Here is a 27,490-nt window from a genome sequence, read left to right on the forward strand (position 1 = left end):
GTGCGGGAAAAAACAAAATATTTAAGAAAGAAGCAGGACAAAAACAAGTACATCAGAGAAATTAAGTTTTGAGAAATTATTGTAAGAACAGTTGACACAAAAGAATCTGATGATGACTGAAATAATAAATATCAAACTAAATACTTGAAAACATATTGCCATCATTTCCCAATCTTAAGCCGATAATAAGTTTCGAAGTGCTGCATGATGTTACATAACCCAATGTAATAATAAAGACAGCAGAAGAAGGTTCCTAGTCCTCAAACACTGTGGTATAAATAGACCGAGTGTATCATAAAGGCCTCAGGGAAGGAGATTGTGATGCATTCTTGTATGTTAGACACAAGAACGCTGTCTTTGCAAGCACACGTGTACGTATGCACGCCCATGCTTATTCTAACTTCCAGCATCTCGTTGCCCTCTTCGGAGACATTATGCCTTCGTTCTAACACAATAAGAAACCTGGCTAATAAGAAACATTAAACTCTGTCATCTCTACTTGCTTTATTTAGCTAAAGCTGTGTTTCTCATATGTAAATGAACCACAAGCAGAGGAAATGGGGGAGGACACTATATTCCCTTAAACTAATTATAAAGTTAATATTATTAAACAAAGCAGAAAGATCTACTGAAACAGAAGATCAACAACATCACGTCCCAATGATGTAGAGGGTATACACAGCAAATCAAATTCTGGCCAGCTACTGTAATTCCTTGCCGGAAACAATTCCTTTCCGGCGCTTGCTTCCGACCTAATTTTTGAAGATTAATAATGCCAATTGCCACCTCTCCATAATTTGCTTGGAGCAAGCACAGCCATGCACGGATTTTAGACATTTAAATCAATTTAGGGTCTAACTTTTAAAATGAATGTAAATTTAGACTGTGAACCAAACCGGGTTAGATAATATGCACTAAGGTACAGTTGCGGGATTAAGATTAAAAATGGCGATTAAGGTGAAATTGATCTATAAATAAAGAATTTAAAGTAATGCTAAACTGGACAACCTGTCAAAAGTTCTCATCAGCATCTTCCTACACACCATTTTGGGTCCTAAATTGATAGGCTGAATTAAAACTATACTGGCATGAAAAACATTATACTACAAAATTTGGTAATTAGTGTGTGAGTAAAAGAACGATAACTTCTGAGACATATGTTGTCATATAGCTGCTCCGCTTCCTTTCACCGGCCTCTTGTCCACACAATGCATTGTGGGATATGCTTGCAAGTGTAGCGTCCAGTGTATTCATACTACCATATTTCATCAGGGCATAGTATGTCATCATGATACTTTTCACTTATGGCTTCAGACCTAAAAGCAATGGTCTAGGCCAACTTTATATTTTAGACTTTCAGATCACCTATTTCCAGCCCTAGATGACCAAAGAAAAAATTTGAGGAACCTGTATTTTTCATTTGTTTAGAAAGATCAAAACCGTCCCTCTTGAAATCAGCATTTCTGTTGCTTTTGAACAGGGTAACTCTGTATAGATGAAGGCTTATCTCAGCTAACATCTTCATCAAAGTTACATCAGAGAAAGTAACTTTCCCATAAGTGCCCCACCAGCAGGATAATGGCCTTGCTATTAAAGCGGAGGCATTCTTAAAAAAAAAACCTCACTTTTTCAGTGAGTGTGCACATACATTTGGGTCTCTGATGGGCCTACTAACACACAAACCAGCCTATTTCAGACAACATGGGATTCAACCAAGCCGTCCATACTTGCCTCTCCCTCCTGCGTCAGGTGGAGGCTCATTAGAATGAGACCATCCCCCATTTGAGTATCTGCGCCATTTTTTTCCTCTCACAGGCGCCAGACCCGTCGGCTAGCATTATGTCAAAGCTAAGAGCTAAGCGTGGGAAGTGCTCTGTTGTTGGCTGCACAAACCAGCACAAATCGCTACACCGGCCCCCAGCCTCAGGGGATGGAGTGCTGAGTGGATAAAGTTTATTTTTGATGGCAACGTCCCACAGTTGGCAAAAACCTGTGCATGTGTGCTAACCACTTTGTGTCCCGGGCCATGGCCCGGAACCGCCGGGCCGACCAGCCCAAAACTGTGCACGGATCCCGCGGAGGACCTGGGCTACCACTCGCCCAGGGTTTGGAGGCCCTACCCACGGGGCCGGGCCGGGCCGATGCACCCGATCAAAGTCCGCGGAGGTCCCAGGCCACGTGTAAAAAAAAGTTTGAAAAATAAAATAATAATAACTAACCATTCAGAAACTTTGAACTTCTGTAAGAGCCTCTTCTTGTTCTGGATCAGACATGTGCGGTTCAACACCTGCGTATCCCGTATGGGTGGTAGGTTAACGCTCACCGCAACCATTGTATCAACAAGCAACGGCCGGAACCACAAACAGTTCCAGAGTGAGGTGTGGGGAGCAGTTGCTCATTGCCATTTAAAGCTGCAGACGCAGAAACAGCCCATTGAGAACAGGAGGTGTATAAAGGCATTCTAAAATAGCTAAAATTCATAACCTGAGTGGGATTTTCAGCAAAAAAAACACCAAAGACATGTTTTGGCGACCTCAAGAGACCTAAATTAACTTGTTGATTAGGAGTATAATATGGGACCTTTAAGCCCTATGCCTGGCACTGGAAGGTTCGACATGTGGTCAACTGTTGGTTGACAGATAGCAACCAACTGGTTCTCACCAGTTGACTGGTATTTTAGAAATTAAAGAATATCACTTTCTCTGCAAAGATTTTCGAAAAAAAGGAAGCAGAGACGTGACAGACAGACAGACAGACAGACACACACACATTTGTAGTCCCTGGTCTACAATACGTGGTTACTTTCATATTTAGCAGGGAAGTGCAACCCGGTCACATGTGGCTAACCCCAACAGAAACTTTACTGGTTAAGGCTTAAGTACATTTCTTGCATATAAATGTGTTATATGCAAACAGAATCCCAATTCAAGAGCCTTTATTTTATTATTTAGTTATTAGCTCTGAATCTGTAAGGAACACTTTCAGATTCAGCTAGATCTACAATCAGCTCCGAGAGGCAGATGATAGCAAAGTATTGGCCATATTAGGAAATAGGAAATAGTGGTCCCAGAGGGCACTAAAAGCGATCTTGTAGACTCTATTGAAGCCCCAGAATCCATGTGGGAATCATGCAACTTCTCCTCACAGACTTTCCCACAGTAAGAGAATAGTGGTGAAAAAAAGTCCAACACATAACTCATGAAACTGAGGAAAAAAAAATCATTTTCCTCATTATTAGAGAGCTGCATCATTTGCCAATACTCTCTGTGCAGAGGCAATACGGGGAAATACAAAGCTAGTGGAAGATGTCTTGGATTCTTATTGCTGAAAAGTTTATTAAAATACACTTTAAAAATGAATTTGAAGAAACAACAAGGCAGGGAAACTGCATCTAAGCAAAGAGCAATGGTGTGTTAATACTGTAGTTCCACATTCAGCGAGTTTGGCCTATGAACAGTCATAAATGATGGGAAACAAACAAACAACTGACCTCTCTACAAGATCCCAGATTGCAAAGAAAATGCCATTATAATTAATTACTCCTACAAGTAATATACTATGTTAAATATGCTATGTGTTATAAAGATGCTAGTTATATCAGACAACTACATTGGTTTATTTTATTACAATTGTATAATTTACTCAATCAAATTCAAATTAACCATCATGGTGTCTGTTAATGTCTATAAGTTAAAAATTATAATTATATATATTCTTATTATGCCCTTTTCAGTCTATACAATATTTGCCCGGATCTCGCTGTCCCAGACAAATTAATGAGATCGGGGATAAAATGCTCCACATCAGCGCCTCACACAGCGTGCTCCCGTCGCTGGCTATCGTATGAAATAGCATCGGGAGCTCAGCGACGAAAGCAGCCAGAGCCAGAGCCAATGGAAGCGTGAGAGGAAACCTGGAGAGGAGGAGTAATATAGAAGTGGAATGCATGAAATGCATATTCAAATAAAGGAATATTGGGTGTTTTCATTGCACTTCACTGTTAAGGACTTCTCTTGCCGAACGTGGGAAAATAGGTTGAACACCCCCCGTCTCGGACGCAACGTGTAGTGTGATCACCGCTACGGCCGCAAGACAAACCACATTTAAGAAAAAGGATCGTGTAGTGTGAAAATCCCAGAGCCTCCATCTACATCTCATTTTGTTGTTTTTTGGGTGCTACACTGACATCTCCTGGTGGTCTAGTGTGACCAGCCACAGTGGGTGAAAGGCACATCGCATTTTAAAGGAGGCCGATTATACTTTTCCTTATTTTCTGTCATATAGTGTTAAAATGTCAAATCTTCATATTTGAGTGGCCAAAGTGTCAGATAATGAGGTAAACTAATGGCAAAGAGCGCTCTGAACGCTCGGTTTTCAAAGGGTTTTTTCTACTCTCTGCAAGAGCTGACGTCAGCTCATCACAGATTTCTTTATATGATCATCTGCTCCATCTGATCAGCTGAACGTTTCTTCAAATAAAACCAATACCAATTTTGTTTTTATTGTAGATTTTATTTTCCGCTTTCCGTGTCCCCCACAAGCCTGGAGCACGGAAACCAAAGTCGGAACTAACTTTTAAATGAGGCCTTGTAGATCTAATATGAGTGAAGATTAGGGAACCGGATTGCTTATTACTCGCCTCAAATTTGTTCAGAAACAGATTTTAGTGAACCGATAAGGTGAAATCAGTGAAAGTTTATCAAGTAAAGAAAACGGAGCCCAGAGTAAAGCTCGAACCGATTGGCTCACAGGACCCGGAACTTATGCTCAGAAAAAAATACCGCACCTACAACAAAGGAAGTTCTCCAGCCATGGATGGAGTCTAGGCCTGTCACGATAACTACTTTTGTTGCACGATATATTGTCCAACAAATAATTTGGATAAATTGTATTATTGTCATTTGATAATATAATAGCATAATAATGCAAGTGCACCCTTTCAAATAGCAATGAAGCTTTAATTCTTGAGAATATTCAGACATTGTAATCTGAATGAATGAATGAATGAATGAATAAATAAATAAATAACTAAATTAAAACCACAAAACCAAAACAATAAATAAAATGGATTCTCGGGCTTGAGTAACAGGTTATCTTCACCTAGTTTGTGTGTGTGTGTGTGTGTGTGTGTGTGTGTGTGTGTGTGCATGCGCGCTGCCCAAGGTGAAACTCAGACACAGAGCAGATAAGAGGACAGAGGCAGCGCGACCAGAAATTACAGCAAATGTGTCACAGCTTAGTGTTTTTTTCTGTTCATTCAGCTCAGCTGAATTCATAGGTAAAATAGTTTACACAGCGCAAGTAATACATTATTTATTTGTGGATTTAGAAATACATTTATGTCTCAGATTTATTTTAAACCTTGATACAGATTTGTAGATTGCAGTATTTATTGATCTTTTCCCATTTTTATTTGTATTCATTGCATTATATGTATTTGTGAATTGTGACATATAATTCCTTCCATAGCCTGTTTTATTAACCTTGAAACGTATAATATTTTGGCTACATTACGTCATTTAGCTGGCACTTTTGTTCAAGGTCATTTCCAAATATACTTTCCATAAGTTAAAACACAAGTAGTGTAGTTATGGATATAGAAAACAAGACCGATGGTACAAGCAGCAGAAAGCAGCAGAAAGCAGCAAGCCGTTCTGAGATTAAATTCCCACGTGACTTGAACGCAGCATCTGTCGGAGTAACAGTGGTAGAGTCCACCATGGATTGTAGCGTAGATAAAACTCAGGGATAAAACTCAGAGACTATGATTGTGGTCACTGTGAAAACTAATAAAAGACAAGCAGGAGATATTGATTTCGGATTCTTCTGTCGCTGAGGTCCTGTTTTGTTGCACCCAAGTCTCATAATGGTAGGGGAAACCCCTGCTGTTTATTCCGGCATCATGTTGGCTAAAATGTTGGTGACATTCTCAGGTAAACAAACGCATGTAAACACACTCAGAAAAGTTGTTACAAGGTCTTGTCCATACATGTATATCTACGATAAGTTGATAAAGTTAATTACTATAGATACGAGAAATATTTTGATTTATTTTATTTCCTTAGTTTCTAATTTGTATGGAAAATGAAAAATGTAAACCTAACTCAGAAAATTGTGGCAGTGGTGCGTGCCGGCTCCCATGCTTGTCTTTTTATTTTAGATCTATTAGATCTATCTTTTTGTTTGTTTCATACGTGTATGAAACAAAGTTTTTTTTAACACAACTGAGTTGTGAGGAAGAAGAGCGGGGGGTTGCCATCACTGAATTTCTTACCTTGTGGCAGATGTCCGTCTTCACCTCTTTAAGGGCCCGGTCAGAAAAGACACAGCCACAGGTCTGCAGGTAACAGAACCTTGAAACAAAAGGAACATTGAATTGAACATGAGTGATGCTGAGCTTAAATATCATCAGGCAATGTTTGTCATATCTGCTGGGTTCTGGCCAAAATTGTGATAAGATTGACTATTTACTTGTTTTGTTGCTGTTATCAAAAGTAAAGCATTGAACACGTGGGAGGAATAATCCAAGTAGTAAATTACAAATAGTATATGGCAACAGTGTGTAACAATAACATACAATGATAGTACTAATGTCAATACAAAAAAACAAAAACCTGCACTACAAATATTCAAGCATCATGTCAGTAACATTTCACTGCAGGTAGCATTCAGGAGAGTACAGAGATGTGTACGTGTTTGAATTTTGATTTGACCAATACCAACACCAATTTACTTGAAATAATGTTTAATAATGAAGTTAACTACCTGAAGGACATGTGCAATATTCCCCCATTGTAAAGCTACTGCCGCTGTTATACTTGTTTCTTATACTACTAAGTGCTGGCATTATATAATTGTCCATTTACTGTCAAATACTTACAGGCTACTGGCACTGTTCTGTTTTTTTAAATAATTAAGTGTACTCGCTAAATCCTGCAGAATCAAATTGGGTATTCATGATAGGGCTGAATGATTTGGGAAAGTAATTTAATTGTGATTTGGTATGCAATTTATTTTCAAGTTCCTTGTCTTCTGTATGATTCACAAAACACAAGCAATTAATCGCCATTTTTTTGCGGGTTTAAAATCCGGGTAAACCCACTAATTTTGGTGCGAAAACAGCGTAAGGAGATAAATTAAGAACACACTATTCTAGCATGTAGATCACGGGCACCCTATCGCTAGCGCGCTCATCGCTGGCACGCGCGTCTTTGGTGCCGTCAGAGAGGGAGATAGGTGTACTCCTGATAGGTGTACTCCTGATCGCTCCCTCTCCGCAACCCCCCTCGGGACATGATGAAATCCGTCGCAACATGTTGCAATAAAATTATGAAAATTACTCACACTTAAAGTAAAGAGTTAATTTGTGAAATAGCCAAATCATAAATACTACAAAACATCCCACAGACAAGAAATCTGCATGTGGTACACTGTACACTGTAATCTAAATTACCATCAGAAGAATACAACTATATTCCCAAAGTATGTTTGCAGAAGTACAGGCATACTGCATCAATGACATGTCTTCCCAAGTGACTTTAGTTTAACAAATAAGTTGATGCATGCTACAGAGGCTGAGGATTAGGCTTGGCCCCATGGTCGATAACATTGAATATCGTGATATTTGTCACTATATGCGATATTTTCACAGTATCTAAATAACACCCTCTCCCGCTGTCTGTCTGTGGGAGCACGGGGAGCAATGGACGGAGCTCATTCATTTACGCCTCCTGATGGAACAAAAGCAGTGCGTATGGAACGGTATGGAACAAAACCGTGCGTATTGGGGAACCTTTCTCCATCACTCCACCCCCATCATCAACAATAATATCGTGAAATTTTGGCAGGACTGCATCATGACATAAAATTTTGGATATCGCCCTAGCCTACTGAGGAGATAAAATAAAAACACACTCTTCCAGCGCGTAGATCCTGGGCACCCTATCACTGGCGCGCTCATCGCTGGCACGCACGTCTTTGGTGCCGTCGGAGAGGGAGATAGGTGTACTTCTGATCGCTCCCTCTCTGCAACCCCCCCCCCCCCCCCCAGCCCCCGGGACATGATGAAATCCGTTGCAACCATGTTGCAATAAAGTTAAAATTACTCATACATAAAGTAAAGTGCGAAACTGTGCATAATGGGAACACTTTCTCCGTCACTGCCCCCCCACTCCAACTACAATAATATCATGTATCGTAATATTTGGGCGGAACTGCTAACAGCATAAGATTTTGGATGTCGCCCAAGCCTAATGAGGATCCTGTGCAGTATCTGTTACCTGTGTTTGCCGTTCATCTCCAGCCCTACCACAGGGCAAATGAACATGGAGCAGTGCATGTCCTCGTAGCGGTCTCCCTTGGTGTTCCTCCCCTCGCCCTCCCACTCTGGATTGTCCGTCAAGTTCAGCTCCTTCACATCCTGAGAGGAGAAACAGGAACAAACTTGGAAAGGTCCAAAACCACTTCTCTACAAATACACTGAGCGTCTGCGGACATTGAGTACAAATACCATCCTCTACTTTTACTGAATAGTATACGGCAAATGTCCATTCGAGCCATGGTTCTCAAACTTTTTTTAGTGATGTAATACAAATATTACTAAGATCTTTTTTTCTTCACTGGCATAGGTAGAAAAAAAAGACAATTAACATAAATGATGTACTGTATGTGTGTCGTATGTGTTATTTAAACATTATATATAACCAATATTTTATTTTCAGAGTACCCCCTGCTGTTCCCATGCAGTACCCCTAGGGGTACGAGTCACCCCATTTGAAAAACACTGCATTAGAGCATGAAAGAGAAATTATAAAGTTTTCTCTGTTAAATATCTAAAAGCTGCAATGTCTTAAAAAGAAAAAAATCGCTTTGTTAATATCCAACATGTTTTATTTGGTGCCTAACCCAGATTTTCCCACACGTGAAGGCTGCAGTGAGATTTGAACTGAGAACCTTCTTGCTACATTAGCAACGCTAACCCCTGAGCTACCTCTATCTATACTTACTATCCACACCTAACTATCAAAGTATGCACCAGTATCTGATTCTGTCTGCCTTTAGTCTGAAAGTCTGTAGTAGTCTTAAATTAGCAGTCTTTTTAGATAAATCCTCATCTACGTCTACTCTGCCATAAAGTTGATAAAACGGATACTGTACCTTCATCCCACGGATGTGGACCACCACCTCGGTATTGGGTCTCTCTGCAGACTTATCCAGAAGGTACTCGAGGACTGCAGCCTTGTTGTACAGTCTGGCAAATTAGAATAATGGAAACATTATTATGTTAATAATGTTAAACAACTCCTCTAGATAAAAAAATTTAATGCCTGTTGCTACATTTACCAGGATTAATTCTGGCATTATAAAATTTAATTCAGACTATTGAGTATTTTGTTTTTCATTTTCAATGATAAACAGATATAATTAACTTCCAATGTGAATATAATCTTCATCTCATAATCTGATTGCCATATATATATATATATATATATATATATATATATATATATAGTAGCGGTGGCTGGTGGTTACGCCGCAGTGCCAGTCAGAGTTTTCGTCTGATCATTTATAATTCATAAGGACCGCCAGCAGAACCCTACAAGGAACCTGTTATCGCAACCAGCCCCTTAACCAGCAGTGCCACACAATTTAACATACAATAGCAAGCAAATTGGGAAACACACAACACCGCCACGTTCAATATTCTCCCAGTGTATTTTGTGTGTGTGTGTGTGTGTGTGTGTATATATATATATATATATATATATATATATATATATATATATATATATATATATATATATATATATATATATATATATATGAGATTATAATTGTCTATATATATATATATAGACAATATATTGTCCCATGCAACCCTCTCCCCGAGTCACTGTCTCAGATCCAACAGTTCCTGCCACGGGCACGTCCTGGGGGAACGAGTCTTTTTATAGTACAACACTCCGGGGATCCCGGAGTTACCTCCTTCAGTCCGGTGGGGGTCAAGGCGTGTGGTCCCCGGGGGAATCGCTCTGGAAGTGGGCGGCCCGGGCCATGGATGAAGGGAGTCGGGTGGATGGTGAAGGAGGGATAACGGACTATTCCAGCAGACTGAAACGTGCTGCCAGGGATTGGAGGACGATCGGCGGAGTCTCCAGATGGATCCTCTTCCAAGTGTGTCTGCCCCGCTGGAGCTCGCGCCATTTGAATACCCCCTACTTCTGCATAGGGGCGTTCCATGTGACGTGGGGGACTGCCGCCATAGAGGCTGGCACTGCGGCGTAACCACCAGAGCGCCACACCATATATGTGTGTGTGTATATATATATATATATATATATATATCATTGTCATCTACTAAGTGTATTCAATGTACATGTCCCTGACATAATCTATGCTGTAAAAGCGATTCTGGTAAAATGTATTGCATTACGGGGTATTGCGGGGATGGTAGCTCAGGCGGTAGAGCTGGTGGTCTAGTGATCTAAAGGTTGCTGGTTGGATCCCAGGCTCCTCCTGCTAGCATGCTGTAGTGTCCTTGAGCAAGACACCCCTAATTGCTCCTGATGGCTGCGTCCGTCGGTTTTTGAACAATTGTAAGTCGCTTTGGATAAAAGCGTCTGCTAAATGAAATGTAATGTAATGTAATTACGATTTGGAGAACAAAATCTGGAGGAATATGACAGGTTTTCAATGGTCACATGTTTTTAAGCACTCCCCAAGCACTTGAGCACAAAGGGGGTTAATTTCAAGGTATTCCTGAACGTGCATTTCCGAGGACGACATTCAAGCGCCTCGAGGACCTGGTAAACACCGTGGTCTACACAATGTCACTCACAGATCATTAAGCAGGCTCTCTGCAGACCTGCTCCAGCCACTGGAGCTGGTGTGATGGAACCAAGGACTCTTACCTTCCCATGTCACAGGAAACTATCGGCCGTCTGAGTTTCTCCTGGCTCAAAGCGCAGTGCTTCCATTTGGCAGCCAGTTCTGCATTCTTATCGACCTGGACACGTGGCAAAGCAACAACACCAAGTTTCAACACTTAAGACACGTTTGTATTGTACTGGCTAACACTGCGGGGCGGCAGGTGCGGGGCTACGCAGAAGCTATTCGACGCAGGTTACCACACCACGCTCCAGGACACAACTCTGACATCCACGGGACTAGTTTTCACAGTGAGTTATTGTTATATATCGCTATGGGACACTAACACACCCGGTGTTTCACTACCGGGGGCCAGTTAGCGCAGCAACGCCGGCGGGCACCAGGCGGGTTAGCATGGCGCCGGGGAACACCGCGCTCGGCGAGAAAGACGCGACGCACCTTCTCCACTTTTTTGGGGCCTTTGACCAGCTCGTGTCTCTTCGGGATGGTGCCGCCGTCGCATCCCATGTTGAAGGAAAGCTGGAGCACGAAGCGGCCGAAGGGGGGGGTAGATAAGCCCGGGGAGTCGGTCGCCGACCTGTAAACAAAACCCGGGTCTCCCAGCGCCTTCCGGAGCGTGTGCGTCACGTGATCGTGACGTCGCCGGCCCGTCAGAACCCAAAGGAGATATATGAAGCGCTCTAGTACGTCTAGGAGTACATACAGTATTTATTCATTTTTTTTAAACGTATTTACCTAGTATTTGCCTGTTTATAATCAGACTTCATACCCACACCAATAAACCACCCTGTGCATACGATCGCATTGTCTATTCCGTGTTTTCTTTCTTGTTTCGCTCCTGTTTCGGCTGTTTGTGCATTTTCTCGCAAGTTTTATTTCGTTTGTTTTTTTCCTTTACTTTTTATTTTTATTTTTTTTCAGACTGTTAAGCTTTTTTTTAATTTATTTTATTATTTTTTTTTAATAATAATAATAATCGCCTGTAGACACACACCAATAATCACCATGACAATATGCCTTTGCATAAATAGACGCTTCGATTGAAGCGCATCGACATGGACGATCAGATATGCATTCATTGCGGCACTTCAACTGATCGCACACGAATATCTCTCAAGGGTTTTTAATTGTGCACATGTGAGACTGAAACCCTCCGTGGACTGGAACCGTTGTGCCGACAAAGCTCCGTCTTCCGCTCTCCCGATAAGCGGCTGCCGTAACCCCTGACGACCACCGGGGGTCGCCGTGCGCTTCTCTTTTCACGCTCCGAAGGCTCGGCTCCTTTCGGGAAAGGTCGGAAGGACGCCGAAAAATAAATGTCTCAGTGCTGCCCCAAGCGGTGGAGACGATTTCGTTCGCGGGTTTTTTTTGGTTGTTTTTTGGGGGGTTTTTTTGGACCCGCAGTGTGTTTTAGACGTTCAGCCGGAGTGTGGAGGCATCTTCACGACCTGGACCCTTTTGGTTTCGGTCTAAAGTTGTCTTCAGACGATACGCCCCCTGGACAAATACACTGCAGTTAAAAATTTGAAATGTGGAGACAGACGCCATTCAACCTTGTTACGTGCAAACATGGCCCATTGTGAAGCAAACCGCTATCAGACCTTTTTAAACCCCCTTTGATATTGACCAATAACTTCATATAATATATACATATCAATTCAAACCATTAGTTCATTTATCAACTGCTTATAAAGCCGCAGCTTGTTAGAAAATAGAACATATTAGATTCGATTAGAAAATATAATACTTCATTGATCCCCAGAGGGAAATTCAGTTGAATGCTGCTTGCAGAATGCTGCAGTTGAATTGCTATTTGATTATTTAAAATGTTAATAAAACAACAATGACAATCAAAAATAGCACTTTACATGATTATCCTACCACAAATACTACACACAAATAATAACAATAATAATTATAAAAATAATCAACTTATAATAATCAACATAATCAACATTATAATAATAATCAACATAAAAATAGCTGCAGGCTGCAATGCACAGGGTGCATTATCGTCACCAATTGCAATATTTCGAGTTCTCGTGGAAAGTTGCATCGGTTCGGGCTGTCGCTCCTCTTTGCATCAGGATTACGTCTAAAAACAAGTTACATTTTCCAAGTTTCCGCTGAATGCGGCATCGACTCACGTAATGCCGTGGAGAGTCCTGGTGACAGGCAGAATTGCTAATACAAGCTGATACACTTGTTGCGTGACTGTATCCTAAAAAATACAAGGTGGCTTTCTACCACCTGTAGTGCAGACTCCTGCCTCACAGTGTCTCTGTGGATGGAAATCACTCCGTGTGGAAGTTCCCAACAACCCTGTTCCAACTGTTCCACTGTTATTCAAACGAAATAAACACCGCATGTCCCTCAGAGACATTTCATCAACTTTTCAAACTTTTGGGACTAAAATACACGATTCGGACCCGTTGCTCTGGAGCTCCAAGCGTACTCCATGTGTGAGGACACAAACACAGAACATGTTTGGGACTCTTCTGGACCAAAACATGCCACCGGGTTAGATGGAACAGAATGCGTTTATATTTACAAAAATGGCAAAAGAATAAAATGTCAAACAAAATGGCCCGCCGACATCAAGCAGATAAGGGGATACACACACACGCACATACACACACACGCACACGCACACACACTCACACACACGCACACACACACAGATACATCTTGTAACCACTACAGAGTGATGGAGTCTACACTACGCAGCTCGCACAGGGCGAATGTGCGTTCACATGGCCACAACCTGCACATTTTTAGCGAATTGGATGATCTCTCGTCTTACGGCCACAAACTCATCTCACTCCGCCACCCGACCGGAAGTTTGAGAACGTCGGCGTTTTCGGGGATGCACGAAACGTTCCACTATTTCCGGTCAAATTTCATCGGTTTTCCCTCTAATTTCTTCTCCGTATGTGGATCGATACGGATGAAACTTGAACCACTAGATGTCCGTAGCTGTAGAAGTTGTTCTGTTCCAGACAGCATTAGCCTGAAAACTGCCAAGGAGAAGGAAAATTATAAAAATCCAAACAATAACAATCCCTACGGTATGGACCGCTAATAATAATAATAATAATAATAATAATAATAATAATAATAATAAATTTCTAATAATTGTAGCCTATAAGTCATTTGGAGCCCCTTAGTATCGGCCAGTAAACAGAGAACTAGTAAGTGATGTTGCTCCTGCTCTCAGACCGGTGTCAGTGGTCTGAAGATGAAAGTTTCCTTGGAAGAAGCTGCAATGACTTCTAATGAGATCTATTTCCTGGGCCTCACAGCCTGCAGATTAGTTTACCATTGACAGCCCCGTCCACGAGCAACCATTAGTTTGGGGAATGGCAGCGCAGTGGAGTCATGTGTGGCGGCGTGACTAAAACTCAACATGGAAAATAAACTGAAACAGAACAGCTTCGGACTTCATTTGGGGTGAGAAAACACACTTTTTTACTTTTTTTTTTTTTTTTTTTCTTTTTTTTAACGGGCGCCATGTTGCGACAGCAGTTTCTGGTATCTTCAAAAACATTGGACATCAAAGAATACAGCCTTGAAAAATATTGCCCCATTATGCCCATTGGTTCGATTGGGTCTTCCTGTAATTTTTAAATTGCGTTATGCGTCTTATTGAATTTCCCCCTTTCTCACACAGAGCTAAATGTTCAGTATGGATTTTCATTAGAGGCACTGGAGTGAGAGCTCTGTAAGCAAACTGTGTTGGAGAGAGTGGGGCGGCCCACATGGACACCCCGAAAACACACAAAGAAACGCAGAGAATGGTCTCTAATGAGCTACATGGGTATTTTTTTGTTGTTGTTTTGCTGGTTAATAGTTGTATATATATTCATATATATATATATATATATATATATATAAACAGTGGAACCTCGCATTACGAGTTCGAATTCGTTCTATGACCAAGCTCGTTTTAAGATATGCTCGTTTGACAAATTAATTTTCCCCATTGAAATTAATTGAAATATAATTAATCCGCTCCAAGTCCCAAAAGCCACCCCAAAATCACCCCAAAATCATTTTTTATGGGTTTTAAAACAGAAAAGGTGTGGTGACACTACACGTGTTCCTTTTTCATGTTTATCAAGCAAAAAATGCACAAAACTAAAAGAAAAACACTGGGAAAACACAATAGGGATGCATTCACAACGAGATATCCGCGTGAACCGAGCGAGCGGTGGCCACGCTTGTCGGGAGAGCGTGTGTGAGCCTAGCGGTCGCTGTATGAAGCTCGCTCGTAATGTGGATTTCCACTCGTAAAACAAGACAAAAATTCGCACCAGCCTCGGCTTGTAGAACAAATTACTTGTTTTTCTGGTACACTCGTAATGCGAGATTCCACTGTATATATATATATATAAATATATATATGTATATGTATATGTCGGAATTGTATATATTGGTTCGTTGTGTGAGATGAAGGCCTACTTTATACACATCAACATAATAGTATGTCGCCGGGAACATGAAGGAACCGTTAAAAAGGTCCAATTGATCGACGTGATCCATATAAAAAAAAATTAAAAAAAAGAATGGATCTGTGATTCTGCATCCTAAACCCTCATCAATTTAATGTCTTCTAGCAAATCAACATGTTTAACTAGTCCACTCAAACTAAACCCCAACAATGCACCCACGGTAGGTTACTGCCCACTTAAAATGATCTGTGGTATAGGATATAATGTGCATTTTTTCAAAGGTCAGGAGCTGAAACGCATCTTTCCCTTGGCTGCTTCTCCTCCTCCACTCTGTGGTTGACCTTTTCTCAGATCTCAGATCTTCTGGCTCCGCCGTGATCCTGGGCCCGCCAAGGGCCGGCTGACCCGGAGAGAACCCCCATCCGCCCCGCCCCCCCCCCCCCCCCCACCACCACCCCCACCCCCGCGACCGGCGAATGTCCGTCCAACCTTATGTTTATACTTCCATGATGAGTCCAACCTGCCCAATCAGACTTCCTCCCCCTCGCCCGGCCTTGAACCGAAACCGAAGACCGTATCCATCCAAACCATCTCGTCTCTCCGACGCAGACCAGGGCAGCATTAATTGCGCAGATCAGCCGTGGCAGCGCAGCGAGTCCAATGCATTTAGCGTTTCTAATTGGGAAGGAATTGCTGTGTTTACTTTGGCGCTGGGCTTGCGAGGGCCGGACCTTAAGCCCCTCCAGCCACCCAAGCTCCGAGATGGAGGGAAGAAACCCTCCCAAACCGCCTGGCGCCCCAATCCACGCAGCAAAGAACAGAAGGGAAGGGGGGTTATGGGGAACATGGCGGAAGGTTCATTCATTCATATTTATAATGGGGAGGTAAATGGAGGCGGAAGTGCTTCATCACGCCCGCTTCCTCTTGAAAGTGTCCCTTAAATCGAACGTTTTTATAAGGAAGGTGCATGTAATTAATTTTAGTTACAGGGGGAATGTTGTCCACGTCCGCATACTTTTGCTGCTCTATTCTTTTCGGCGCTTTCGCTAAACTGAAGAGATAAGGAACACACGGATTGTAATATATTTCGTCTGTCATGATCAATTTCCTTCTTGCCATGATGTTGTTTCTCTGTGTAGTATGTGTATTTGGTTGCTTATTGTGTGGGTGGGTAGAAGTTTAAAAAGGGTTTACTTCTTTCGAAAATCTCATCGTGGCATGAATTTATTCCAATGACACTATGTTGCTCAAAAGCTAAAAAGGGAATACATGACTCTTATTATCCCTGAAGGGTTAAAAAGTTGAGGCATTCATCAAAACTTTGTATGTTATTCCACGAGAAAATATTGGTAAAATCAAAGACAGACTGTAAATCCTCACTACAATGTGTGTGTTATTGTTGGATAAATAAGCTTTATTTATTATTATTATTATTATTATTATTATTATTATTATTATTGGTCTTAAATTAGACTGGACCTGGTGTACATCAGACCACCTACGTACTAGTCCACTTACCTCGCGTAAAACGAGGAATCCGAGGAAATGTGGAAAGAAAGCAAATGACGTCCAACATAAAGAATGAAACGGCTGACCACACACAGGCCATTCAGCCACAATCGTTCACTCATTTCTTTTTCTGTTTGTCTAGAAATGAAATCGCATTCCAAAAATAGTGTCGCTAGGATGTCAGCTGGATTTCTGTTCTTTCCTCCCCTGTAACATTTGACCGCAATGGTGTCACTGTGGGTACTGAGATGCACCGATGAATTCACTTCTCTGCATTCATGGACTTTACTCCCCTATAGATGCCCTGCATTGTTTCCTGAGAATCAGTAATTCAAGCTGTTTCCGGATGGTGTTGAAAGAGTATTTGTTTTTTGTTCAACATTCGAATCTTTACGGTATTCCAAATTGAAAGTGCAGACAGAGTAGATAAGAGCCATCTTATAGTCATCATCTAAACAATGTATAAAAATTGGCTTTCATCCAGGGGTCACACGATCCCTGGATGAAATAATGCTTCTTTGGCAAATGATTGCTCCAGCTCTGGTTCTGGTGTTGCCAATGTGCCTGTGACAGTTATGTTATCATCATGTCATAATGTCATAATGTTATAATGTTATAATGTTATAATGTCATGATGTCCTTATGTCATAATGTCATAAACCTATTCCATTTTATTTCAATTTATTTTTTATTGTATTTTATTCTATATATTTTTTATCTTATTCTATAAGTATTCCACTTACTGTATTACGTTTTAGGAGTCAGTTAGTCGGTCTATTAGAAAGTAATTTTCTACTTTTTATTTTATTTTATTTTAGTACTTTTTCCTAGGACTTCTTGTGTGCTATCACCGGGTGCGTTGCATTACATTTCACTGCATATATGTATGGAAGTATGTATATGTATGTGACAAATAAAAATCTTGAATCTTGAATCTTGAATCTTGAATATCATAATGTTATAATGTCATAATGTTATAATGTCATAATGTCATAATATTATAATGTTATGTCAAAATGTCATAAGGTCATAATGTCATAATATTATAATGTCATAATGTTGTAATGTCATGATGTCATAATGTTATAATGTCATAATGTCATAATGTTATATTATAATGTATAATATCATAATGTTATAATGTCATAATGTTATAATGTCATAATGTCATAATATTACAATGTTGTGTCAAAATGTCATAAGGTCATAATGTCATAATATTATAATGTCATAATGTTGTAATGTCATGATGTCATAATGTTGTAATGTCATAATATTATATTATAATGTATAATATCATAATGTTATAATGTCATAATGTTATAATGTCATAATGTTGTAATGTCATACTGTTATGTTGCAATGTCATAATGTATTGTTATAATGTTATAATGTCATAATGCCATAATGTTGTAATGTCATAATGTTATGTTTTAATGTCATAATGTTATGTTATGATGTTATAATGTCATAATGTTATTGTGGCAGTTTTTCCGACCACTCGCTACCCAAGTGGGGTGTTCAGGGACCTCCGGCACAGAGACACAGAAGACGGGGGGTTGTAAACACCAGTTTATTGTAGAGAGAAGGACAGGTGAAATGAGCCCAGGAGCAGATAGACACATGTGTCCTGGCAGGGCTCCTCTCCTGAGTCTGTGTGGTGATGGGGGTTTTAAGCTGTTCCTCATAAACCAACCAATGAGCAACAGGTATGCAGCCACTCTGATTTCAATCACCTAGATCCAGGTCAGGTGTGGCTGCTCAAACCAGACCATCCCCGCACCACAGTTATAATGTCATAATGTCATAATTTCATAATGTTATAGTGTTATAATGTCAATGTTGTAACGTCATAATGTGATAATGTCATAATGTTCTATGTTCTAATGCCATAATGTCATAATGTTATAATGTTATAATGTTATGTCATAATATCATAATGTCATACTGTAATAATGTCAGAATGTTATAATGTTATAATTTCACGGTGTATGGTGGCACAGCGCATTGCGCTGTGCTGTTGGCACCGCGTTCCAGCGGGTTATCTCTCGATTAGGGGCCTTTCTTTGTTGAGTTTGCATGTTCTCCCTGTGCTCTCATGGGGTTTCCTCCTTGTAACATCAGTAAGGACCCCCACCAAAAACATGCAGATCAGATCACCGTCGTCTGACTGGCGATGGACATTTGGAATTGGTCCCCGGGCACGTCATAAAAGCAGAGACCTCATTTCACCAACGCGTGTGTCGGTTGCCATATCTGCATGTGTTGTGTGTGCTGTGTGACGAATGAAGAATCTTCTTATAATGTTTTTACATTTACATTTAGCAGACGCTTTTATCCAAAGCGGCTTACAATTATTCAAACACCGACGGACGCAACCATCAGGGGCAATTAGGGGTTAAGTGTCTTGCTCAAGGACACTACAGCATGCTAGCAGGAGGAGCCTGGGATCGAACTAGCAACCTTTAGATTACTAGACAACCAGCTCTACCTCCTAATGGCATGATGTTATTTTGGTGATCCGATGAACTCACACAGACGGGACTACATAATTCAATAAACCCTTAGTCCCAGTATTAACCATAGCCCCTTTAAGAACAGTTCCAGTCTGATGACGTGTTGGAGCTGCGTCTCCGGTTGATTCATTATTCTTTCTTTTCTGAGAGTTCAGTTTACATGCGAAAACCCTAACCCTAACCAGACCCTAGCTGATCTACCGTTCTACCTATCCAGAGTTGTCAGTCTGCTCGAGGACCCTCCCACTGCAGGCAGGTACGCAGCACTAAAGGCTCATCTGCTGGACACATTCGGGTTGACCAAATCGGAGCGCACTAGACAGCTCCTTTCTTTGCCTGGCTTAGCTGAGTGGAAGCGCTCGGAGCTGATGGACCATATGTTGGGACTTTTGGGCAACCACAATGCTTGCTTTATTTTTAGAGAACTGTTTTTGAGGCTGCTGCCTGACCAAGTTCAGCTGGCCGTTCCCAACATGCCAGTTAAGGACTTTAGTGAGTTAGCTAGGGAGGCTGATAAGTTCCACGCCGCCGCGAGTGGTTTCTCCACCGCTGCACCTTTAACTGAGCCAGTCAACACTGTCGCCACTCGTTCAGTAGCCCAGGGATAAGATGCTACAGGCCTTTGTTTTTTAACATGTTCTGTTCGGAGCACAGGCCAAGAAATGCCGCCCACCATGCCAGTTGGTAAGACAGGACGCGCTGAAGGAAGGCGCTCCGTGTCTGCTGTGGGCACTGATGGTTCTGGCAAGCTACTTTTCATCACAGACAAGCAGTCCAGGAGGCAGCTCCTGGTCGACTCAGACACCCTGGTGAGCATTCCACCTGTGTCGATCATGGTAACTCGAACAAAGGCCCGCTATCCTCAGCTCAAGGCCGTCAACGGCAGTGCCATACTGTCTTATGGTACACAGCACATGACGCTCTGATTCTAAAGACGGCGCTCCACCTGGAATTTCGTCACGGCAAAAAAAGCTAAGCTCCTGATAGGCGCAGATTTCCTGCGTACATATGGATTGTTGGTGGATGTAAGGAACCGCCGATTAGTGGACACTACAACCTTTATTTCCTTTCTCTGCACACTCAACCGTTTCCCCACGACGACACTGTCACATAGCGCACACTTGGCCCCCGATGAGTTTTCTTACCTGCTCTACTAGTACCCAAACCTCACCAAGACAAATTTTGCCTTGATGCTCACTGTGGCGAAAAATGAGTGAACCTGGAGAACATTGGAATCGTCCGCCGGTCCAACAGCTCATGGGCCTCTCCTCTGCACATGATCCCGAAGCCCAACGGTGGCCGTTGCCACTGTGGGGACTATCCCCACCTCAACAACACCACCACCCCCGACCAGTATGCGGTCCCACATATACAGGACTTCTCGACCCCACTGGCTAGGAAGGTCATCTTCTACAAAGTGGATTTGGTCCGGGAGTACCACCATGTGCCTGTGCGCCCGGAGGATGTCCCTAAGGCGGCTGTTATCACTCCCTTTGGACTTTTTGAATTCTTTCACATGTCTTTCAGACTTAAAAACACCGCCCAAGTTTTCCAGTGCCTGATGGACTCCGTTTTGTGGGACCTCCTGTTTCTGTTCATCTACTTGGATGACATCCTCACAGCCAGCGTCTCGAAGTCGGAGCACATGTTCCCCTTTTCACCTGCCTTGACAAGCATGGTCTTATCCTGAACCCAGTGAAGTGTCAATTTGGGCTACCGTCCATTGATTTCCTCGGGTATCACATCACTAAAGACGATGCGGTGCCTTTGCTGTCAAAGGTGGCTGCTGTAGTCATTTCCCAAGGCCCTAGACAGTAAGGGCGCTCCAGGAGTTTTTTGGGATGGTAACATTTTTTCACTGTTTCGTCCCCCTTGCAGCCGATCTCATGCGGCCTCTGCATAAGGCCCTTGAAGGGAAAGTCACGAAGCACAGCATCAAGTGGTCGGTGGACATGACCATGGCTTACAGGGACACACAGATGGCACTGGCGAATGGGTCAATGCTGGTGCACCCACTTCCTGAAGCACCTATCGCCCGACGCTTTGGATTATGCTATCAGTGTGGTCCATGAGCAGCTGGTTGGCGGGGTTTGGCAGCCACTCGCCTTTTTCAGCCATAAGCTCCATCCCAATGAGCAGAAATAAAACACCTTTGACCCTGTGTTCTTTGGACTCTACCTTGCCATCCGCCATTTCCATTTTCTGCTGGAGGGCCACCTTTTGGCAGCGTTCATTGATCACAAGCCACTGGTCCTAGCCATTATCAAGGCCCAGGTCTGCCCGCCAGCAGCAGCACCTGGCCTTCATCTCTGAGTTCACCCATTGGAAACTTTTGACGTGCGGGAGTGACGTTTCGACCATGTCAATGTAGACCTTGTGAGCCCACTCCCTCCTTCCCATGGGATGACCTACCTTTTCAACGTGGTGAACATGACCACCAGGTGGCCAGCGGCCATCCCACTGGTTCCAGCCTTGGGTTGCCCGTTTCCATGTGCCATCTGATCTGATCATCTCATCTGACTGCAGCCCACATTTCAGCCTCAGGATCAGACTTTATTGCACCACGGCCTATCAGCCTCAGGCCTATGGACTGTGTGAGCGCTTCCACCGGCCCTGTAAGAACTGCCGAGTCCTCTTCTTTTCCTGGCCTGCGACCCTGGAGTTGCTTCGGCCATCAGCTACGTGCCCCTAGCCAGTTTTTTGTGAATTCTGGGGGGACGTGTGTGGTGATCCGATGAACACACACGGACGGGACTACATAATTCCATAGACCGTTAGTGCCAGTATTAACTGTAGCCCCTTTAAGAAAGGACCCAGTCTGATGATGTGTTGGAGCTGCGTCTCCGGTTGTTTAATTTTTCTGTCTTTTCTGTTCAGTTGACATGTGAATAAAGCAACTCCGGCTTTCTACTGCAAAATAAGTCGTGTTTATTTGAACGAACAGTACATTATAATGTTATAATGTCATAATGTTCTAATGTTATAATTTCATAATGTTATAACGTTATAATGTACTGACTGTGCTGAATGTGCTGAATGTGCAGCTCAGCACTTTGTTTCATAGACGTCGCTCTGTTCTGGGCTCTTTAGGACGTCCAAGGGCCAAATCCAACGGGGGAAAGGGGAAAGCGTGCCAGAGCCCAAACTGTCTCGCTTGCAACTGGGCATATGCCCTTTTCATGCATGTGTTCAATACGCACGAACGCACGCACGCACGCACACACGCGCGCACAGCTCAGCTGGATAAACTTCAACTGATTCTGGATGCAATAATGTTTGACTGTTGTTAATATTGGATCAAATATTTTGACAGCTGCTATTAGAGTATGCCACCATTTAACTGGTGTTATTACTGTATGTAACTGTTACTACTGTAACTTGTGCTTACTGTAGACTAACTGACACCTGCCCAGATTAGACTCAATAGCTATCATAGGGCTACTAGTTAGCATAATGCTGCTAGTGAGCATAGTGCTACTAGATAGCATAGTGCTACTAGTTAGCATGGTGTTACTACTTAGCATGGTGCTTCCAGTTAAGATATTGCAACTAATTAGCACAGTGCTACTTCATGTTAACCATGTGTAGATAGGTGTGTATCATGTATCATATCATGCACATATGTGTCATCTCATCACACACGATGTCTCTAATCCCATGATGCCGCTGTGACGCCTGCATTTCCCTCCAGGGATTATTCAAGTCTTAACTCCCGAGGCGGAAAATCCGGGTTCAGAGAGTGAAACTCCACGCCGAGATCGACGTGACGAGCAACAAGAACCCAGAGAGACTGATAGTGGTGTGATGAGTGGAATGATGAGTGGAATGATGAGCGGGAGGCGGGAGCAGAAACACGGGACGCCTGCTCCCTGAACCTGGAATTATGCACCTCCCCAAAACCCTTTGGACAGAAGTGTCGGATAGATGACGTCATGTAATCTGATTTTATCTCTTACACTGTGTGAAACATACAAAATCACACACACACACACACACACGCGCGCAAGCACACAAGCACGCACACACGCACTAGCACACACATGCACACACACACGCTCATGCACACACACACACACACACACACACACACACACACACACACACACACACACACACACACACATCTTGTTTATTTTTATTCTCCAAACGAAGCAAATTAAAACATTTATGGAGATTTATTTATTTTCCTCCATTATTTTCTCATTGAATGAAACAAAAAAAAAAGCCTGACCTTCTAACCTGACCGGTGGTGCTTATGGGTTCACACACCTACTGACTCAGTGAGCGTAAAAGCCACTGGATCTGAAGCTCATACCATGACTTTCCATCTTTCCCACACCTACATATATTCACATTACACATACAATATTAAACCTATAAATATACTGTATATTATATATGCCAAGCTTTGTGCTGTGATGACAAACTGAAGAGGACCGGCTTGTGGCGATGCTGGGGCTCCCGGTGGGGAGTGTGGGGGCTCCCCGCTGTGGTCCCCACCAAGCGGCACTCACAACATTTCACGGTCCCTTGTGTGGAAAAAAGTCAATAATGTCTGATTTGAATTCTAAATCGGATATGGGATGATGGAATGATACGTGAATATTCCTGTCTAATTATTCGCTAGCGTCTTCGTATCTGCTCACGAACTTCAACACGCGTCACATCACGCTGGTAAAGGGGCCAAAGTCAGCCGGTCCACCTGGGGGTTCCCTGTCACATCAGAGCCGATCGGAGGTGGAGCCGATTAAAACCCGGGTCCATTGCCGGGTCATTTGACCCAGGACCGAGATGGTTGTTCCATTCCGACTGATGGCAAATGCTGGATGCTAGTGGATGTTACCGGGTTTTTGGTGCAGTGGGAAAGGGGAACACCCGATTTTCTCAAGTTCTTAAAAAAAAAAAAAAAAAGGCCAAATTGTCTATATTGTATTGATCTATTTGTTTAGTTTGGGAAAACATCCTCATTGCACCTTTTAAAAGAAAGCAGCTTTGTTTTTGCTGTTGCTATTGATATCTACATTTCACAATGTAAATTTGATATTGCTATTCCAGAATTTTAGCACAAACTTTCATTTTCCATGTAGTGTTGAGGTGCTCTCACAATGAATGTCACAATTATTCATGATGGTGTTGGGCGTCACTAGTCCTGTCGATAAGTAACAATTGTCGTCCCAATGTCCTTTCAAAGAGTCCCAGCGGTACGTGATATCCAGGTTCAGTCCACTCCAGTCTGCGTGCCATCTCTAAGGGCTCTGTATCCCGAAAAGAACACATGTTTCTCATAAGGGCCCCGTGCATCTGGCCCCGGTTCCTTCTGGGAGCCGGGGCCCGTCTTTACAGTGCAGCCTAATCAGCTGTAAATTGTGTTTTAAAAAGGAAAACGAGGGCATGGAAGGAGTTAATCTCCAAGGCCTTCCGCACGCCCTCCCTAGATTAGCCCGCATCCCTCCCTCTCTCTCTCTCTCTCTCTCTCTCTCTCTCTCTCTCTCTCTCTCTCTCTCTCGATGTCCAACACACACAACCACACACACACACACACACACACACAGAGCGGGGGGGGGGGGGGGGGGGGTGAAAGGTATGATGACAAAAACCAAAGGAGAGAAGAAAAGCTTGAGGCTCTGACAAATCATCTAATAAAGGGGGGAGAGAGATTACAGGCCGCGCACCCGCTGGGAGAGGAAGTCGGGCAGTAAATATTTTTTAAAGGCTGTCGATAAATTCGCCGTGTTGAGTTGAGAGAAGAGTCCGGGGTCAGGACCAGGAAGAGCAGGCTCCTGTGCGAGTTTTTAGAGCGCATGGGCCACATGAGACGTCTTGTTGTCGTTTGTCTTTTCTCCCATACCGTACCTGTTTAGAGGCTTATGACAAAGAAACAGTGCAATGGCCACAAGGTTATGGTTAGATGCAGGGATAAGGTGTTCTGATGAAGAGCGATAGAGCACCTTAACAAAACACATTAAAAGTCTGCTGCGTACACTTTTACTTTATTACTTGTATGATTAGATGTCTTGGTAAGTACTGCATGTATTTTATGTATCTTATGATTGCATGTCATCATTGCATGCAAGAACATTTTCAGAGCAACTCAGACAGTTAAGTGTTATCATATTGTATAGTATGGTATTGTATACAGGAATATATGTATAAAATAAATTAATACATTGAAAGTCAATATATAATAATAATAAAAATAATAATAATAATAATAATAAAAATATTAATAATAAAAACAATACAATTCATCATCATCATCATCATCATCATCATCATCATCATCATCATCATCATCTTATTATTATTATTATTATTATTATTTATTATGATTATTATTATTATTATTTATTTTTGTATATATTATTATCAATATTGTAAATATTCTTCTTCTTCTTCTTCTTCTTCTTCTTCTTCTTCTTCTTCTTCTTCTTCTTATTATTATTATTATTATTATTATTATTATTATTTTTATCATTATTATTATTATTATTATTATTATTATTATTATAATAATAATAATAATGATAAAAATAATAATAATAATTACCCAAGGGGATAAAAACAGTTAATAGGAGGCCCATAATTTAGTGGGGCATAATTGCTGCACAATGTCCAAATTGGGAATCATTTCCCTTTTGCTGAGTTGCTGGTACTGACTATATCTATAATAAGTAAAATAAAAAAAAGGAAAATAATCTGATTATATAGATTTTTTTTTATTAATCTTTTTTCTATGTTGAGACCATTCTTTATGGTTTTTTTTTCTTGTCAATGGTTTAAAATCAAGCCATCACTGTTATCACCACATTACCACCATTTCCGCCAGTGCAGATGTTAGATGGAGCCTGCGGAGTCCCATAAAGTTCATCACTGCTGAGATCTTCACTTTCCCACACACTTCAACCACCTCTGTGACTCAGCAGCCAATTAAATCTGATTTAGGAAGTCACCTGCGCGCCTATTGGCACATTCTCGCCCGGTGACGGCCGTGCCTGTGATTGATGGCTTGATGAGATAATGACAGAGAGCCGTGGGTCTCACCTGCAGTCGCCTGTTCTGACACCTGGAGACTGATTTGCTAATTATCCAGATAAGAAAGAGCCTCTTTAAACTCTGAGGAGGAGAAGGAGGCTGCTCTGATGACAGTGAAGGAGGGGTTACATGGCCACAATGGAAACATAACAAGCGTTTTAAAGCTCAAGTTGCAGCAAAACACATATTTGTTTTTTTTGGCTGGTATGATCGTCATTATGAAAACACCCTTATTATCATAGAAAATGCAACAGGCTGTCTCTAGATTTAAGGTGTGCTGTTGCAGGATTTGTAAACAGCAGAAATGACTGCATGAATGGCCTTTCTGCGTTTGGAGGTGATGTGTCATGTGCTGATAGGATGAAGTCATGGAGAGACTGCTGTTGTTCTGGGTTCAGACCCTGTTGCTACTGATGTCACTGGATAATAACAACTACAACAGCAGGGAATTGGATTCTCTGGTCCTCCTGCCCGTCAGACAAAAGAACAAAAACATCGGAACTCCCCTTTCCACCAAGGTGTGGTATTGTTACCATTTTTCCTTTTTTTTCTTTTTTAACAATGGTAATACTGAACACTAATACTGACATTATAGTGTACACCATGAGGTGCAGAGAAATGCCCGTTGGAAATGGCTCATATATATCTGTGTGTGTGTGTGTGTGTGTGTGTGTGTGTGTGTGTGTGTGTGTGTGTGTGTGTGTGTGTGTGTGTGTGATTACGATTAATTATTTGGAGTCAGATTAAATACTTTTTTTTCAATTAATGTGTTGAACATAAGCATCCACAGATGCAAACACACACACATGCACACACACGCACACACACACACACACACACACACACACACACACACACACACACACACACACACACACACACACACACACACACACACACACACACACACACACACACACACACACACAGCAAGACAAAGGACCCCCCCCCCCCCCCTCAGGATGTGTGGGAGGCAGCAGCTTGCTTGCAGTCCCTTTTGGACACCAGTGAAAAGCACCTGTTTGCTAAGCAGAGTGACCTGGCTCCAGTCCACAGCTGGTTCCCCTGCAGCAGATCCTGCTCCTGATCCTGCTC

General features: G+C 42.2%; 1 protein-coding gene across 1 annotated transcript in view; it reads right to left on the bottom strand.

Annotated features, from left to right (window-relative positions):
- The window catches only part of rtf2 (replication termination factor 2), a 31,613-nt gene extending 20,121 nt beyond the window's left edge, over positions 1-11,492 (bottom strand). The window contains exons 1-5 of the mRNA XM_080000960.1: positions 11,326-11,492; positions 10,911-11,005; positions 9,157-9,250; positions 8,280-8,419; positions 6,275-6,353 (exon numbers count right to left, since the gene is read on the bottom strand). Coding sequence (XP_079857086.1) covers positions 6,275-6,353; positions 8,280-8,419; positions 9,157-9,250; positions 10,911-11,005; positions 11,326-11,394 — 477 coding nt within the window. The 5' untranslated portion in view covers positions 11,395-11,492. The remainder of the gene's footprint in view (positions 1-6,274; positions 6,354-8,279; positions 8,420-9,156; positions 9,251-10,910; positions 11,006-11,325) is intronic.
- Between the last annotated feature and the right edge of the window lie 15,998 nt (positions 11,493-27,490).

The sequence above is a fragment of the Zeus faber genome (assembly GCF_960531495.2).
Source record: "Zeus faber genome assembly, chromosome: 5".
NCBI lineage: Eukaryota > Metazoa > Chordata > Actinopteri > Zeiformes > Zeidae > Zeus > Zeus faber.